At 37.7% G+C, this 17,066-nt stretch overlaps 2 protein-coding genes across 2 annotated transcripts in view; both read left to right on the top strand.

Annotated features, from left to right (window-relative positions):
- LOC104563245 (uncharacterized protein F13E9.13, mitochondrial) overlaps nucleotides 1-17,066 on the top strand; it is a 25,710-nt gene extending 8,644 nt beyond the window's left edge. The window contains 5 exon segments of the mRNA XM_062007234.1: nucleotides 342-522; nucleotides 8,148-8,298; nucleotides 10,395-10,518; nucleotides 16,405-16,408; nucleotides 16,611-17,066. Of these exon segments, the coding sequence (XP_061863218.1) occupies nucleotides 342-522; nucleotides 8,148-8,298; nucleotides 10,395-10,518; nucleotides 16,405-16,408; nucleotides 16,611-16,801 (651 nt within the window). The 3' untranslated portion in view covers nucleotides 16,802-17,066.
- The window catches only part of C14H19orf12 (chromosome 14 C19orf12 homolog), a 34,333-nt gene continuing 27,699 nt past the window's right edge, over nucleotides 10,433-17,066 (top strand). The window contains exon 1 of the mRNA XM_062007233.1: nucleotides 10,433-10,518. The gene's annotated coding sequence lies outside the window, so the exon portion shown is untranslated. The remainder of the gene's footprint in view (nucleotides 10,519-17,066) is intronic.

Genomic DNA, 17,066 nt, shown 5'->3' with positions numbered 1-17,066 from the left:
TTTGACTTTACACTATTTTTAATGAGGTATAAGATTTAACTCGTTTGCCTATAGTTCACTTTTTAGGATGGATCAAAGGAAACCAAATTGATGAATGTATAATTAAAGTCACATTTATTTCTCTTCATGATTTCCTGGCAAATACCATGCTGTTGATGAAAGCTCTTTTATAAGTGGTTGTATATATTGACACAATATACTGTAGATAATCCTTCCTTTGAAGGAAAACCTTTAAACTCACGTGACTTTTAATACAAAACAGAGTAATGGTAAACTAACCATGTTTTTTAAGTTCCTTTTTTTCCAAGTTTAATTATTTTTCTTTATAATAATCTCCACAGGATGGCTTGATAGTAGAAAACATGCATGATCTTCCTTACACCGTGTGTCCTGGGCCTGAAGTAACTGCAGCAATGACAGTCATTAGTGCTGCAGTGAAACAAACATGCCCCCATCTCATGCTGGGTGTCCAGATCCTGTGTGCTGCAAATCAACAGGCGATAGCAGTTGCTCTTGCTGCAGGTAATAGAAATGACTCATCAGTTATTACTGTTGTTTGCTATGGCATTTGCTCTCTGCAAATTGTGCATTGTACTAACATAGATACCATGAAAAATGAGACATGAAAAGCTCACTGTACCCTGAAAAAGCAGAAATTAGATTTTGAGAAAGATGCCTCCTTGATTATAATAGATGATACTAGCACACTGTTTCAGTTGGAGGCAGCTAAAAATCCCAAGGCCATTGCTGCAGCTTTCTAGGTGAAACCTGTCTAAATATAATGATTAGTTTAAACCTACTCATGTCTAAAAGCCACCTTTGGTGTAACTCTATTTACTTCAGTTAAATTCTATTTGAGGATCAATTTAACCCACTGTGGTTAAGCATACTGTTTCAGCATCTAATTATATGTTGTTGCTACTACTGTTATCCATTAAAACTAAGTTTTCATTGCCTTTTTTTAATGAATGGATGGAATGAAGCTTTTTATATAATAATAAAAAATGGAGTGTACAGCTAGCCAAACTACTTGAAATTAAATTGCATTTGGGGGAATTAAATATAAATTAATCTGTCTTTATTGCATGAGTCCTAGACTTGCTAACCTTTCTACTCCTACTGCTTGCTGGAGCAATTGTAGTTTTTCATATGTAACATTCCATGACTTACAGATGGAGACTGGTTTAATATTGAATGCTTGTACTTCCTAAATACTTCATAAATTGAGGGTTAATGCCTGTTTTTGCCCAAATTGCATATGTGGTTACAGTAAGATGGCACATTTTCGGATGTACGGGTTTTACAAACAGGCAGAATTTCCTAAGAATGCAAAATGAAAGGATTCTGGTGTAAATCAAAAACCATAATTTAGGTAAAATAATGGAGACTAACTTATCTGCAGTGGCAGTTTTAATTATATTGGATATGTTCTAAAAGCCTCAAATTCCTTTTTTTCTTGGAGGAATTCTTAGTAGATATGTTTTGAACTCAGATTTCTTTTGAGTACTTTAGAACCAGAAGCTGTGATTTTTGAGGTATGTGGCTACTTGACAAACTGACAAAATCTAACTTTTATTGCTGCAGTAGAACCTATATGAAAACCTAAAATAAAAATGCTGACAGAACCCATGTTTAATTTTTAGAGATTGTATGGATGTAAGATACTTGAGCTACATAGGCATTTGCAAAAATATTTACACATCTTATTTTTAAAAGCAATAGTCAAACTGTTAATGAGTTATACATCCTTTTAGAAGCAAAATTGATCACTAAATAAGGGACATAGAGTGGGAACAACGTATTTCTCTTTCTTCTCACCAATTATTAATGAGGGAGAGAATTCCTATAGGATTTGGGTTTTGCTCAACTCTACTACTGTTCTGCACTATTTGCTCTATAACTAGAGAACACCAGCTAGGAAGGGCTGGTGTTTAATGCATTTCATCTCACATCTCTCAAAATGATTGTCTCAAGTTCACTGAACAGGAAAGCAAAAAGAAAAAATCACTTTAGGTAAAAACATAGTAAAGGGAGTGCTGCTCTGTAGGTAGCAAATCTTTGAGTAGTTTTTCTGTAGCAACTTAGTAGTGACTTTGTCAATATAATTTTAATAGGTGGTTATTAATAAAGCAAGCCTTGTGTGCTCTCACTACACAAAATACTTGCTGAGGGTATTTTAGCTAAAAAGCATAGGTAGCATCTCCTGCTACTATGCAGTCATTTCCTTTTCCCTGTGGAAATTCCTATCTTTAGTAGAAATAACTGTTCTGAAGAGAGCTGCACAGGGAAATTCTATGTGGTCTCTAGGTAAAAGTGATGATTTTATTTTTTAAAGAGGGAAAAAATGTCAACAGGTTTACAGTGTGACTAGGAGCTCAACATCAGCACCGTGTGGTTATGCTAATAAACATGTTGTGGATAGCCAAATAGTAACAGATAAAATTACTGAATTTTCTTAGCATATTGACAAAGTATTGTATAGATCTGAAAATAACAGAAATAACTAATAAATCAGGGGATGTGGCATCTGAGAAGGTTGAGATTTATTTATTTACTTATTTAGGTTCTTTAGGAAACATTTATTAAGTTAGGTACTTAAGGAAGGAATGCCTCAAACGTGTTTGTGCTGGGTGCTTCAGTGAAGGTATGGGGCAGCAGGAAGAAAGTAGCAGGGTATCAGAAAGAAAAAGAGACCCACCGTGTCTCCACTTTTCTGACAGAAACAAGCAGTTCCTCATGTTATCAAAAAACTAAACATTGAGCCAAAACAATTGCTGCCAACATTCTCCCAGCTCCAAAAGGTAATTGCAGACTGTTACACCTGTAATAGACTGCTACCAGTGCAGAATGCTTTTGGTTTGGCGCACTGACAGGTCTTGCATGGGGCTGAAGGAGGTGGTTGTCCAAGGCCATTTTGCCCCTCAGTTTGTACCACAAGCCAGTGTCCTTGTGTCTGATGTTTTGCTTTCAATTTTGATTTCAGGAAGATGTGTTGAAAGCTGCTACATTTCCCCCTGTTCCTAAGGGCAGGTATGGCAGCATTAGCCACCCAAAAATTATCATCATTGTAGATACAAATAATGGGAGAGATTCATGTCACACCTTGCTTGATATTAAGTTCTCTGTTACTCAGTTTCTATACTCTTCTAATGTAGGCATTTTAGTTTAAAATACAGCAGTGTCCCTAAGGAACTGTAGAACACAGAACATAGAAACAATACAGAATAGTACAGTTTTGTATTTATATTTTTGACTGGAAGCCATCTTAATGTCAAATATGTATTCTCAGAAAAACAGTCCTTCTTAATACTTCATTTTAATGACATCCTCCAAAGACTGTAGTATCTTTCTTCTTTCCTAAAATGTTCTCTGTGGAGAAGCAAGTCAGAGTTTGCTTGCTTCAGTTTTCCACTGAAAACTTCAGTTTTTCTATTGGTTCATTATTAACCGGTATATTGTGTGTGTTTTTAGAGGTGTATAATTTCCTGTTTGTCATTTCTGTTTTAATTAACTATATCTGGCTGAGGTTAAAACAGAATGATGTGTGTAAGCAGGTTCTGTGAGCATTTATAGACAAGATAGAAATACAAATGCTCCCTGAATTAATTTTGTTTAGCAAATACTATCGATTAACTTTTCTCAATGCTCACCTGCCTGGGTGCGTTTCTGTGTGACCTGATCTAGGTGGACCTGCTTTAGCAGGGGGGTTGGACTAGATGATCTCTAGAGGTCCCATTTAACCCCTACCATTCTGGGATTCTGTAGTTCTCAGGAATGTCTACAATATATTCATGAAGGCTGGGGCAGATTTAGGCTTAGTGTTTGTTTTTTGTTATTTATCAGTGTGTCTTGTTTCCTGAAGTTAACCATTGTGTTAATTTCATCTGTTTATGTTGTTGATCGGCTTCCAAATTGCATGGTTTTACTGTTACTGAAAGTCGGCTAATTATGAAGCATTAGTCATGTTGGAGAGGACTGTTGTGTCTAAAGGAGTTGCCCCAAAGCTGCTATTTGTGTTTTGCCTTGCATTAGTGAGGTTTTCTGCTTGGCTTTAATCTATCAGTCTGGGTCTTTGTAGAGGAGATGCAGAGCCTATATGCCGATGATACTCTCCTTATGATTTATTATTTTGCACATTCTGCATGCTCTCCTTTCCCACATAGAACAGTGATTGAGAAGAAATAAATAACTGGTCCATCATTAACCCAATGTAGACAAAGTTAGTGGTGAAAAGAAGGATTTCAAGAAGAATTGCCCTTGCAGAATATTGTCCTGGCCTTCTGCTGATCTTTGAGGCATGAAACAGTCCCCAGTAGCTGAATCCCGGTAGTGATGCACAGGAACTCTTCTGATATTATACCGCTATATCTTGATTCCACGGGGTGGAAAACCTGAGCACATGGACCAGAAGCAAGTTATGCTTGTGTGTTCTGGTCAGAGCTTCAGTCTGGGTGCCTGAGGACAAGGACTGTAGTGTCTGCTGTCAAGTGCAGTTTCCCTGCAGCAGGGTGAGCCTGTGAAAAACCAAGCCCTAATTCAGATTGAATGTTAAAGTTTATCTTTTCTCATCTCATAAATTTAGAATGGAATAGTTCAGTTGGAAAGGACTTAAAATAATCATGTAGTCTAACTGCACCTCTGCCTGACTGTGAAACTGCCTTTTTTTCCTTTAAGGTTCATGTTACTGAAATACAATTTCTGAATTAGTCTTCATCAATGATAATGACACAGTTGGCAGCTGATTAGTAAGGCTTCCTATCAGAAGATATCCCAGGTATCCAGATATCTCCACGTCTTTTATAAATACAGCTTTGCTGTCTGAGACCGTTCTTTTCCCTCACCCACCAGCAGAGATATCTTGCATGGGAATTCACTTGCTACAGCCCACAATCCTGTTTAAGGTGGGATAGAATTGGGCAGAATTGTATACTGCTTTGTTTTTCTTTTCTACTGCTGGTATATTGATGCTGTGCTGAGGGAGAGGCAGCTAAGCTGAGAACTGCAGCCTGTGTGCATGCCTTGGGAACATCTGCAGGCGCTGTGTAGCAAGGCAGCAAGCACTGCACACTGCTAGGGGCTCAGCGGGAGATGCTTCTCCCAGACCTGCAGTTCATTCTGAGCTTGGAAGGAGCTGCTGCAAGACAATGTCCTGAGTAGTAAAGGGTCTTTTCAGCATCGAAACTGTATGCCTCTAGTGTCAGTAGCAAGCAAAGTTGTTACTCCTGAGTTTTCATTTTCAGCACAAGATTGGTCTTTCAGAATCTTTTTTAATTAGGAAGGCAAGAGGAACTGGGAGCCAGGATTTCCTGCACATATAAACCAAATACAACCAGTAAAGTTAACTTGCAGTATCCTACCTTTGTGTAAAGGAAAAGATGTTTACCTGAAGTCCAAAATTCACCAACAACCAGCCTTGCAGAGGCCATGTCCCATTTCCATGAAAGCAGTAAATCCTAGCTCCCAGATCTTTTTGCCTTTATGCCCGAAGGAAATAACATACTTGAGAAAGGGCTTCTCAATGGATACATGCAGTTTGCTGTGTTGGAGTGTTAAAATATGATGATATGTACATTGGTGGCATTTAAGATGGGTAAAGTAGAAGTACTATTTCTACCATTAACTCAGTCTTGCAATGTTTCCTCATCCAGGAAAAGAAGTGTTTAAGTCTCTCCTTTTTTTCCTTTTTATCATAAACTATCAAGGGAAGGAAAGAAAACCTTTGGGGTTTTTTTTCTACAATTGCTAGACCTTCACAGCTGTTTAGGTAAAGGTGTTTTATAACACTAACTTTTGAAAAAGAGGCAAATCCCTGTTCCTTAAGGAGGCCCAGCAGTGGCTCATCGCTTGATTGCATGTTCTTAACATAGTGCTAAAGTTCTTTTTATTAGGTTTCACTGGAAATCTCCTGTTCTTGTTTTTCTAGTGAGATTGCAAAATATTTTTGTTTCCATATAAGTCAGAAATGGGACTGCCTATTAACTATTCAACAGTTATTACTTGCCAAATGTGAAAGTAAGCAATAGTATAACTCTCACAATTTTATGAGCGTAAAAATGAATTCATTAGCAGAATTTTATTATGGCTTCATAAAACAAAAGGGTAATGATTTGGTGCCCGCACCTGTTAACACTTGGTTAAAATTTGTATTTTTCCTAGCCCCTAAAAACCAGATAGAGCATGCAGCCTTGTTCTATTCAGTACAGTCCTAATGTTTGGCAGGAAGTCTTAAATTACGAAGTTACGAAAACATAAACCAAATATCAACAAACAACACGTAAGCAGTGACTTCAATAAAGGAAATAAATAGCCATTGTCTTGAGTTAGACACGATGATTGCTGTGAAAATGTATCTCTAGAGTCATCAATGGTCTTATGTTTAGAAAAGTATTTTTTTCTTATTTAACTCAGAATTTTACTATAAAATTGGGTGATACAAACAGAACCTATAGCCTTTGTTCCTAGATGCAGAAATCTCAGTCTATCTATTTGCACTGTATTTATTACCCAATGCATACTAGCATCTGTAACTGCACTTGTGGCACACTTCTGTCTTCGGATCCTGAGAGCACTCCATGCTTTTCGCCCACTAATCTCAAGGCACAGGACAGCTTGCATTTGATTTGGCATCCATCTGTGATGTTTCTTGTTAGCTGGAGTCTGTGTTGCTAAGCGATACAGGCTCTTCTCTATCAGGCATAAGCTGATGTTTCTGCAACTTTAGGGCTTTTGGAATGAAACTGAAATTTTAAAATAAACTAGCACCTTGTAATTTGGTAAATACTTTTAAAAGATCTTTTATGTTTATACTTGGAATGTGCTAAGGTGAGGCCTCTGTTGCCTAAGAAATTCTTTGGTGGGTGGGATTGCATTTTTGATGGCTGCTTTCACACACATTGGTTTTCTTTGTATGATGTCAGCTCTAATTAAACATGCAGCTGACTCCAAAGCTGGAGCAGCAGCTGAGCTTCAGAAGGCCTTCGAAGACACCTCTAAAGCAGACTGGGAAAACAGCAAAAGCTGCACAAGATGAGTGCAGAGCTTTTACACACATCTTAAGTGACAGGTGAAATAAACTTACAGGCTATGAAAGACTGGAGAAAAGAGGGGAATACGATAAGGGAGTCAGAATTCAATCTTGTGTCTCACAGTTGTGGGCTTATTACTGTGTTACCCAAGGCTTCAGTGTTTCAACACAGAGATACTTCAAGGCTGTGTAGGGGGTCCCTTAGAGTAGATGAATGGCCTGTGTGAAGTCATTGCTATTTGTAATCTTCGTCTTGAGTATCCATCCCACAAAACCTTCTTAGAGTAAGCAATGAATGAATATGATGGAAAACATATTGCTGAGCCATGGTCAGAGTAAGTTGAGAGTAGAGTGGAAAATGTTTAACTCTTCCGAAACCTAATTTTTTTGTACCTTTGGCACAGCTCCAGAAGTAATTTGTTGATGTGATGCTGTGTAGAAGACACAGGCTACCTTCAGGTGGAGAGTCAAAAGGTTGTATACAATGTGTCACAGGATGTGTTTTCTTGCCTGATTTCCTAAAGAAAAAGTCTCAGTGCTACTCTTCAGTCTGTGTCCATGTCCTTGATGCTTTTTGCCCTCTTACACTTCAGGCATATTTAACAGGGGAACAGATGTTAGGAAAGAAATAACATAATGAAAGAGTATCTGGAAACAGGGGAGAAGCCCAAGTTAATGACTGTATTTGGAGACAAGATACGTTGTTAGGGCAGAGAAGCTGTGTTTGGCCTACCTGCTCCTCTGTCAGCACGTGCCCACTGGCACATCGTGGCAAGAGGCAGGGCAGGGTGCACAGCCTCCTTTTCTGAGCCATGTGGGAACAAACACAGGGGCTGAGAAAGAAAAGGAGGAGCTGTGAGGATTGGGAGAACACTGGTGGGCTGTATGAGAGAGATGGCAGTAAGATGAAAAGAAGAAGTTGGAGAGAATGTGTCTGAAAAAAAAAATAATGTAAAGCTTAAATATGTGGAAAAACAAGGTTGGTTAGTCCTAGAGCATACAAAACATCTCGTGTTGGGTTCAAATCAGAGGGGCAGCATGGTAAGGCTTTATTTGGTTTTGATACTTCTGGTTTTCAGTCTTCAGTTTTAGCCAAGATAATGCTAATTTTTTTTTTTTTTAGGTCTTAATTTTATCCGGGCTGAAGGGTTTGTGTTTTCTCATGTTGCTGATGAAGGGATTATCAATGCCTGTGCAGGTAACCTGCTACGATACAGAAAACAAGTTGGAGCAGAAAACATTCAGATTTTTGCTGATATAAAAAAGAAACATAGGTAAACACCATTTATGTTTATTTACATAATATGTATAGAAATATTAATATCATTAACTTTTACTTTTCTCCATTTTCTGATTATTTTAATGCCTATTTAATGTCAGAAGAGTTAATGAATATAGGGAGAACTCTATTGTTCAAACAGGATCTTGCAGCATTGTTAGGGGATATGTTTAAAAATAAATTTGCACCTGTAAGTTGCAGGTTGCTGTGAAGTTTGCAGCTGTTTAACCTTCAGGATTTGTAACTGCAATCTATAAAACTTTTGCATCTGATATTAAGTGATATTTTGCATGCTTTTCTATATGCTTATTATGTGTAGAGAAACTTTGTTTCTGGAGGGTTGGCATTCAGGGTTATTTTTAGTTATGCAAGCAGTTGCCATATAAAACCATCCAAATCATAATATTTTGACATTTTAAAAAGCTATTATCTTTTTTTCTCCTTCCTGCTAATAATACTGGTTTCTTCTACTTAAGTCAGTGCTGTCTATGTAGGGATTATGTTCTATGATTATCAAACAGAAGGAACTTATGACAGATGAATCCAGTTTCTTTTCTGCTCATACTTTATCATAACTGTCACATGGTACTTTCAGCTATTTAGATGTCACTCTATTTCTTTTTCCCCCAGAAGAACCGCTCAAGTGTTATGTATTATACATGCTAAATAACCTAATTAAAATGTTTGTGTGTTGTAGGTGGGTAATCATGAGAATAACCAAGTCTGGAAGATCTTAAATACCTTACAAACAGGTAGTAAATTTCAAAATAGAAAGGAAACAGTGCAGCATGGTCAAATTAAGTTTTTGAGGTCTTTGCAAAGTGGTTTCTTTTTAATGATTTCTTTATATATAGATGTATATTTAAAAAAACCTGTATAAAAAGGTATTGCATTAGATGTTTTTGTAAAAATTAATTGCATCATGTGATTTTTTTTTTCTTTGTCTTGATAATTCATGAATTGTCATTTCCTGTGGTTCAAACGGTTTGCTTTTTAAAAAAGGAAAAGAAGGTTTCATTTCAGGCAGATTCACAAGCTGAGAAGGAAACGTTGAATGACTTGTTTCGGTTTTTTAATGTAGAAAAATATGCCTGCCACTGAGAGCTGCCAGCCTCTTGTTCTTTAAATGGGAAAAAATTATTTTTGTAATCTGCTTGTCTTACAACTACTCTCACATGCTAGTTTTAGAATGCCTGCTACTCTTTCAACCTCATTGTATATGTTAAGTACTTAGACCTACCTTACTCCAGCTGCAGAACGGGAATTTTCCTTTTATATCCAACGCTGTGAGCAAAACTGCATACATATGCTGCCTTTGAATATAGGCAGAGCATGGCTTCCCCAAGAGTGTTGTCCATCCAGGCTAATCCAGGAAAGAGGCTGACTCCATCATTACTTATGAGTGCAACATGGTGGCCTCAGCCATTGTTTTCTACTTAAATGGAAACAAGAAGTTGGCTGTTGAAGCAGCAATGGCTGGAATTCTTTCAAAGTTTAGAAGTTTAAATTAAAAGCTGCTATTGCTACAGGTCTCACACAAAGTGTGTCACCCATATATCAAAGACTGCTGCTGAAAAGCTAGGTTGTGGGTAATTGATGTTTGTTACTGCTGTGTAAGATGATTCCTGTGATTATATCATAGGTAATAACTGTACTTTCTGTTAGCTGGACTTCATGAAATGGAGTGTTAATTCTGTTCTAGGCAACAGAATCTGATTTATGAATGACTGCACACCCACAACTCCCACTCGAAGTCGGAGAGCTGTGTGTGCTGAAATCCAGGTGCTCAACGTGTAAGCAGCTGTCTCAATTGACACTTGGTAGTTCACACTTAGCAATCACTCTTCAGAGACAGAGCAATAGACGGATCAATTATGATTCCCTGATGGAAAAGGTTGCGGTTTTTCCTCTTGTTCGTAATGCCATGTTCCTTCCCAATTTAAAACAGGACACTTACCCTCTCTCACAAAGGCTGCCTTTGGTTGTTCTGACAGTGGGGAAGATGAAGAAACACAGTCTAAACATTCAGCAAGATGGATAACAAATGTGTGTGCTGACAGTAACCACAGGGTATGTTCCTGCTGTTTACAGTGCTCATGCTCTGACGGCAGATGTCAGCGTGGCCCAGACAGCGTCGGCTGCACAGCTCTTCCTGGCTGACGGGGTGGTTCTGACCGGCACTGCTACCGGGCTGCCTGCCGATCCCCGCTGAAAGGTGAGAGCTGTCATACGAAGGTCAGGCAACAGTCACTGAATCAGCTTCTGGATTCACGGATAAAGAAATCTATATATCTGCAGTTCCTTAAGGGAAAGAGAAGAAACTCTCACCATAGGGTTTGGATTGATAGGGCAGAACTAACGTGATTGAGATGCTGTTCAGATCGGCTGGCCTGTGTTTTTAAACAACTTGTCAGGACAAAAGATTTTTTCAGGCTTTTATAATACTGAATGATGCTGAGGCTTAAATCATTTTACACACACTTTAATTTTTTTATGTTTAAAAAAATGACTGTTCCATTTCTAAAAAGTCTGAATATAAAGCTACCTTATAGCCTTATTAGAAAACTAACAATGAATCCTTGCGTTGAAGAGTTAAGCATTCTTATCTCTCACAATGAAAAGGACAGTCCTGAAAGAAAAGGGACGTTTTAATAAGGCAACATTCCAAATAGTAATACCAGGAAAAGTATTGCTTAGAAGGTTTGCAGAAAGAAAACAAATTCATTGTAGGTAAAAAGATATTACATCAAAATACCTTCTGAATGGTGTGGACTTTTTATGAAGGAAGACTCATTTGACCTATGAGTTCTGGCCTTGATGAAAACATAATGTGATTCTTCATGTTTTTTATATTGACATAAGTTTGGGCTGCCCTCATGAAACTGAATTGCTCCTATACTACAATTAAAGTTCCATCATGGGAGCATTTAATTTTCATCAGCAATTTTAATTTAGATTAATGGCTTGAATTTGAAGATCTCTCTACATAGAGTAGGATGTGTATTTCTTTAGGTTTTTAAAGCTGATATGCTTTAACTTAGCATGTTTTGAAGTTCCGGTGTGAAGTATATTGTATTTGTTTTGTTAGCTGATCAGGGTGTAAAACAGGCTTTACTTGCCATAGGTACCTGGGCCTCAAACATCTATTTAAATAGCATGTGATCATTCCATGTTTTCAGGAGTTTATATTGTACATACTTAACAGTATCTAAAATGAATGTTAAACATGCCAAAATGGGTTCTTAGTTCATACGTATTAAACTTTTTGCAAAATAATAGGTTATAAACAACTATGCTTTAGCAACCAATGTTGACAAGAAAATGATGCCTTGGTGTGAACACTGAGCTTTTGAATTAGCTTGGTCGTTTAGTATAGTAAACTGGAAATGTTACATGGAACAGATGACCCTGAAAGTTTAGCATATTTTAGAGATTGTAAAACTGTGTTAATCTGGAGCTCCATGCTTGCATGCAATTAATGTCCCCATCACTCTTCATACAGATTAAGTAACATTTTTAAAAGGATTTGATGAGTCTTGGGGCAAAATCTTAGGCTGAATTCTGCTTTCACATACGCACGTGCAACCTCGGTTGATTTCTTGCATCAGAGAGCAAAACCTGGCCTCTAGGTCCATAAAGTTTGTTTATCACAGCACTCCAAGCAGACAGCAGCATGGCTACTGCTTTACTTTCATGTGAACAAACATGTCAGTCTCTGTCTTGTTCTCTCTCTGAGTCCAAAGAACAAAATGAATCAGAGTTGGCAGCTCTAATGAAGTACACATTTTAATTTTGTGCTTGCATTTGTGCTATGAAAGCAAAAGCCTGCAGATCATGAGTTTATTTTACTTAGGTCATGGCATTTGCAGGTTGGCAGGCCCTTTTAAGAGGAGGATGTTGGCTTAAAACAGTTAAGAGAATAACTTAAAAATCAATATTCCAGGATATAAGGAAATAACAAATGAGGCGTATCTATGTCAGCAGAATCTTAAAAGGAATCAAATCTACAGTCTACAAAGTTGGTGTTGATGGGAGTGAAATTTTGCATTTCACGAATTTATGCAGCCCTGGAAGTGCTGTATTACGGTGATACACACAATTGGGCACCTTTCATCACACTGCAAAGCATCCCTTGAAAGCAGAACCAAGAGACAGATGAGATTTTTGTCATGTCTTTTTTTCAGCTTTGTTGTGCAGTAATATAGAAGTGTTTTTGCATTTGTGTCTTTGTGTTGAATTGACTGATTTGTGATGGGGTGTGGGAAATGAGTGTTTCCCTGTCAAGCCAGAGAGCTGTGTTCAGCAGGGTTTTATTTGTAGTTTGTGTCGCTCCCTTCTTATAGGCAACCACCAGCATTGCTCCTCACAGAGGGTGACAGGCTTTGTTGCAGGGCTCTGGCATACCAGGACATCAATGGTCAAGAGTACAAAGTTTAAAAATCACCTTCAGGTTATTAAGGAACAGGAATTACATCTGAGCATTTTGAATTACAGTTAATTAATACAACATATTGTCCTTTAAGAGGTTATAGAAGTTTGTTTCTGTTTCAGCTACATTGTGAAATGTTCCTTGGTTGGAGTGTATGAATCTGTCAGTCTGTCAGGTTTTCTCTTTGGATGTAACTGCTGAAATACCTGCTTTGCGTCTAGTCTGTGTTTTAAGTGACCAAATCTTTGTATAATGAGTGCCTAGTTATCTGTTTGAACAAACCAAATTACCCCAACTGAGTAACTGGTGGAAGACAGGGCACATCGTGAAACCCAAAAGCTGGCTGTGACTGTCATCTACTTATTTTGTTCATAAAAGGGGCATCAAGACTGATTCACCATCTCACCTTTTGATGTTACATTTAGGTCAAAACAGAGGCTGTTGCCTTTGCGTTACCCTCAGATAAACAGAAGATGTGAGTCTGATCAGTACTTTTTGTAAGCCCTAGATTTAATGACAGAGAAAAAGTCCTTTGAATTAAAAGATTAAACTGTGTTACAGTGGAGCATTACCATAAACATAGTGTTGTGTACGGTACAGTGATAACTGCATATGAAAAAGCTGTTAAAGAAGAGCAGTTGAGCAAGTTATTGGCACAGTGGTGCTTATTTTTACGCTGCTCTTTGTCATTGTTTTCAAGCTAGAAGCATTTGGCCTTTATTTCTTGTAACTTGTGCATACCATAGTTCAAATGCTTTCATTGTGCTTTGCAACCAAGCACTACTTCACTTGATTTTATTAAAGACATATCTGCAGATGTACTGTCACAAGAAAGAGCACAGTGCCCTCTAGTTACAGTTTACTGAAAGAGAAATGTGCAAGTTGTGTAAACTTTAGGATTTTGTTACTTTAACATCATAGAATCGTCTCCTTTTCTCTTTGTGTCAAAAAAATCAGAACAAGAAAGCCAGGAAAGGAGAGATTCAAAGCAAAGCTCTGTGTTTAGAGACATCTTGACAGTGATAGAACATTGCCATGCAAAAGCATCTCTCACTGCTGTTGATTTTTTTTTCAAGTTAGAATTTGTATTAATACAGCCAATAGATAAATCACCTTCTACTAATCAACTTTAGGCCTTGATGTGCTTATAAATGACTTAATAGTAGCATCTGTAGCATACTTAATTAGGTAACCCAGTCTAATTGCAGGCTGAGCACTCCCATTGCCATTCTTCACATTGTCGATCTGAATACATCTCCAGCACGGGAGGTGTGTGTGTACTCCGTGTGTCGTGTGTGGCTCGCAGCAGGAGTTGGATACCTTGCTACTTTGGAAAGCTTTGGATTTTTTTACAGTTTCACAGCAGCCTCAGGTTTCACTGTGTTTTTGCCTAGGAGGGCTAAGTTATTGTCTTAAACCCATATGACTTATTTATTATTTCATTATTTGGCTCTGAGTTTTTCCTGCTGATGTGAAATTATTATCAACCAACTACCTGCTACTGTGCCTTATGCACTTGTGAAAACAAATATTGACTAGGAAGGTCATTCCTCTGGGAATGCAGTGAAGCACTTTTGCACAAATCTGTGGCCAGTCCTAGCACCTCAGTTATACACTTGGATCTACATAAAGCAGAGGATGTTCCTGAGAGCACATAGATACTATCTAAATTTCTGAGTTTTCTAGAACAGGAGTTCAGTAATTGTGCTATAAAAAACTGAAAATATTTTGTTGTAAGCAGGATAACTACACAAATATAAAATATGCATAGAAATAACTGAAGTTTTCATCATATATGCATGATGCATCTGATTTGTTTAAAATTTTCAATAAGGACTATGTGGAATGGTTTTATTTCTGTGTTAAAACATTTGTAAGAAGGAGTTATTGTTCCTAGATGGAAAAATGGTAGGGCATGTGACCTAAAAAGAGATTCAAGAGCATTTTAGTTGATCCCCTTTCTTCGGTGAAATAGGGAGGTGATAAATAATTAGTCTTCCCGGAAGCATAATGAATAAGTTAGGCTTCCAATGAAACTTAATTTAAACAGTGTTTTGAAGCAGACTTTTATATGTTGCATATATGCTTTGCCTAGTTACTTCAGGCTGTAACCATCTTACATCAGCTTACCACCAATTAAGGCAATTTATATGTTTTTAAAGGTCAGAAATAATGTCTCACGACATTTCTCTAAGCAAGGGATGATGTTACATTCTGTCCCATGAGTGACTCTTAGGATGGTCAGTTTGAAATGAAAGCATGAGAAGAATGCTTAGTAATTCTTGAAACAGGATGTTTTTGGGTTTTTTTTCCAGAGCTAGTACTAATCCAAGTCCTGCAGAAAATACTGTAATAACCTTTTATTTATCTTTGGGAAACTTTTCCATGGTCAAAACAGCCATCCTCTTTTGTTTTTTTTTTAAGAACATGAACTGCAGTAACTGAGCCATAGATGAGTTTGTGCAGAGTCAGGTCTGTCAGAATGCATGTATATCACAGTGAGCATGACCACCCGAACCATGGGTACACATCCATCTGTGTGCATGAGAGATAGAGTGGATCTGTAATATTTTGAGACCTGTTTTGTTATTTTGTCTATTTCTCCTTTTGGTGATAGGTTAAAGTTCAGATGGTTAAGTAACACACACTGCATATAGAAAAAATAATTGGCTTTTTTGTTTCATCACCATTTATAGAAAGAGAACTAGTCTTTATCAATACTGTCCATAGGAAGAGTAGTAGTCTTTATCAGTACTGTCTTTTTCTCTCTGGTAAACAACTGGAGCTATCAATATAGTCTACATGACCACTGCTTGCTTTCCTGCTTCCAAGTCTCTGAAATTTATCATGAGAGCACGTTTCTTTTCTATTCCCTGTGAATAAGGCTCTTTGTGTTTTTTCTCCGAAGATCTTCTACTAGTTGTCAACGTTGCATAAATTCAGCAAGGAGACCTGGCAGAAATACACACCAGTCCAACTACCGTTATTGTGATTTAAACTGATGAGTGAAGAATGTAATGAGCACAGCTCTGCTGAATAGTTCTGCCACTGTAATGATCTCACCAGACTTGCAAAAAAAGAATCTCAGCTGATACAACAAATGGAAACAAGAATGACATCTTATTCTTGTAGCTATGTTTTAATTACTTTGTGGAAGGATTTGGGAGGTGAATATTTGTTTGAGGTGGGAGAAATTGAGAAGATGGGGCTTGGCAGCCCACATGGTCACTCCAGCATCAGTAAATCCTTAGTCAGGGCACTGGACCTGATTTGCCTGTGATGTGTACAAGTTGCTACTGCACCACCGTAGTAAACAGTAGCTCCTTTTGTGTGCGTGTGGCAGCTCACACACAGTGGAGCTGCTAAGTATGATGATAATGGTCACAGTAAGTAAAAAGGTCTGGTTCTGCTGTGCAAAATCTTTCTGCATCAAACATCTCTTCTTACCAGGAATGTGAAATAAAAATTAAGTTATGAGGGCATATAGTAAAATGCAGTACATTCTCTCCTAGCCAATTCAACTTAATCCTACTTAAGTCTTGTTGCTTGAGAATGAGGGGGACAAGTATGGTACCAAACCTCAACTTCTATATCTTCCATCCTCTGATATGTGGCCAAGAATATTCTTCTGCGGCATTTCATATGATAACTGAATGCAAAATTAAATAAAAGAGAGGTTTTTCTTCACAGCTGGTGAGAGCTAAAGGTGGGGTTTTTTTCTAGAGAAGTTGTTTCATTCTGTAGTAGAATGAGGAAATACTTTGATCACGAGCTTCTTGATATTCTCCTGCCTTTCTTCTTGTAAAACTACACAAATTAGAGTCTTGCTAGAGTTTCAAAGATTAGCCTTCACCCTAATTTGGTTTTCTTCTCTTCAGAAGTTAAACATGCTGTGAAGATTCCTGTTCTGATTGGGTCTGGAGTGACTCTGGAGAACATGAGGAATTATTTGGATGCAAACGCTCTAATAATTGGTTCGCATTTCAAGAAAGAAGGTTATTGGGCAAATGCTGTTGATCCTGACAGAGTGAAGAAATTTATGGAACACATAAGTAAACTGAGAGAATGAGTTTGTCACTAAACAGTGTGTGTATAAATACTGTATGATTCCCCTTATAGAATTAAAGCACAAATAAATGCTTGAATGGCTAATAAGAGTAAAAGAGAATGTATAGCATCTCCATAACTAATTGGGAGACATGGTAAGACTTTACAAGAAACTGGTGCTCTGATGGTTGTTTTCAGGCAGCACATTTCTGCGGCACTCAAAGCCATTGTCAATGCAAAACCAGCTCCTCAAAGGTTTGTGTAATATGTTCTCTCCTATAAGTAAA

The sequence above is a fragment of the Colius striatus genome, chromosome 14, assembly GCF_028858725.1.
Source record: "Colius striatus isolate bColStr4 chromosome 14, bColStr4.1.hap1, whole genome shotgun sequence".
In the NCBI taxonomy this organism is placed as follows: domain Eukaryota; kingdom Metazoa; phylum Chordata; class Aves; order Coliiformes; family Coliidae; genus Colius; species Colius striatus.
Note: the sequence above shows the minus strand (reverse complement) of the source record. Positions and strands in the feature narration are given on the sequence as shown.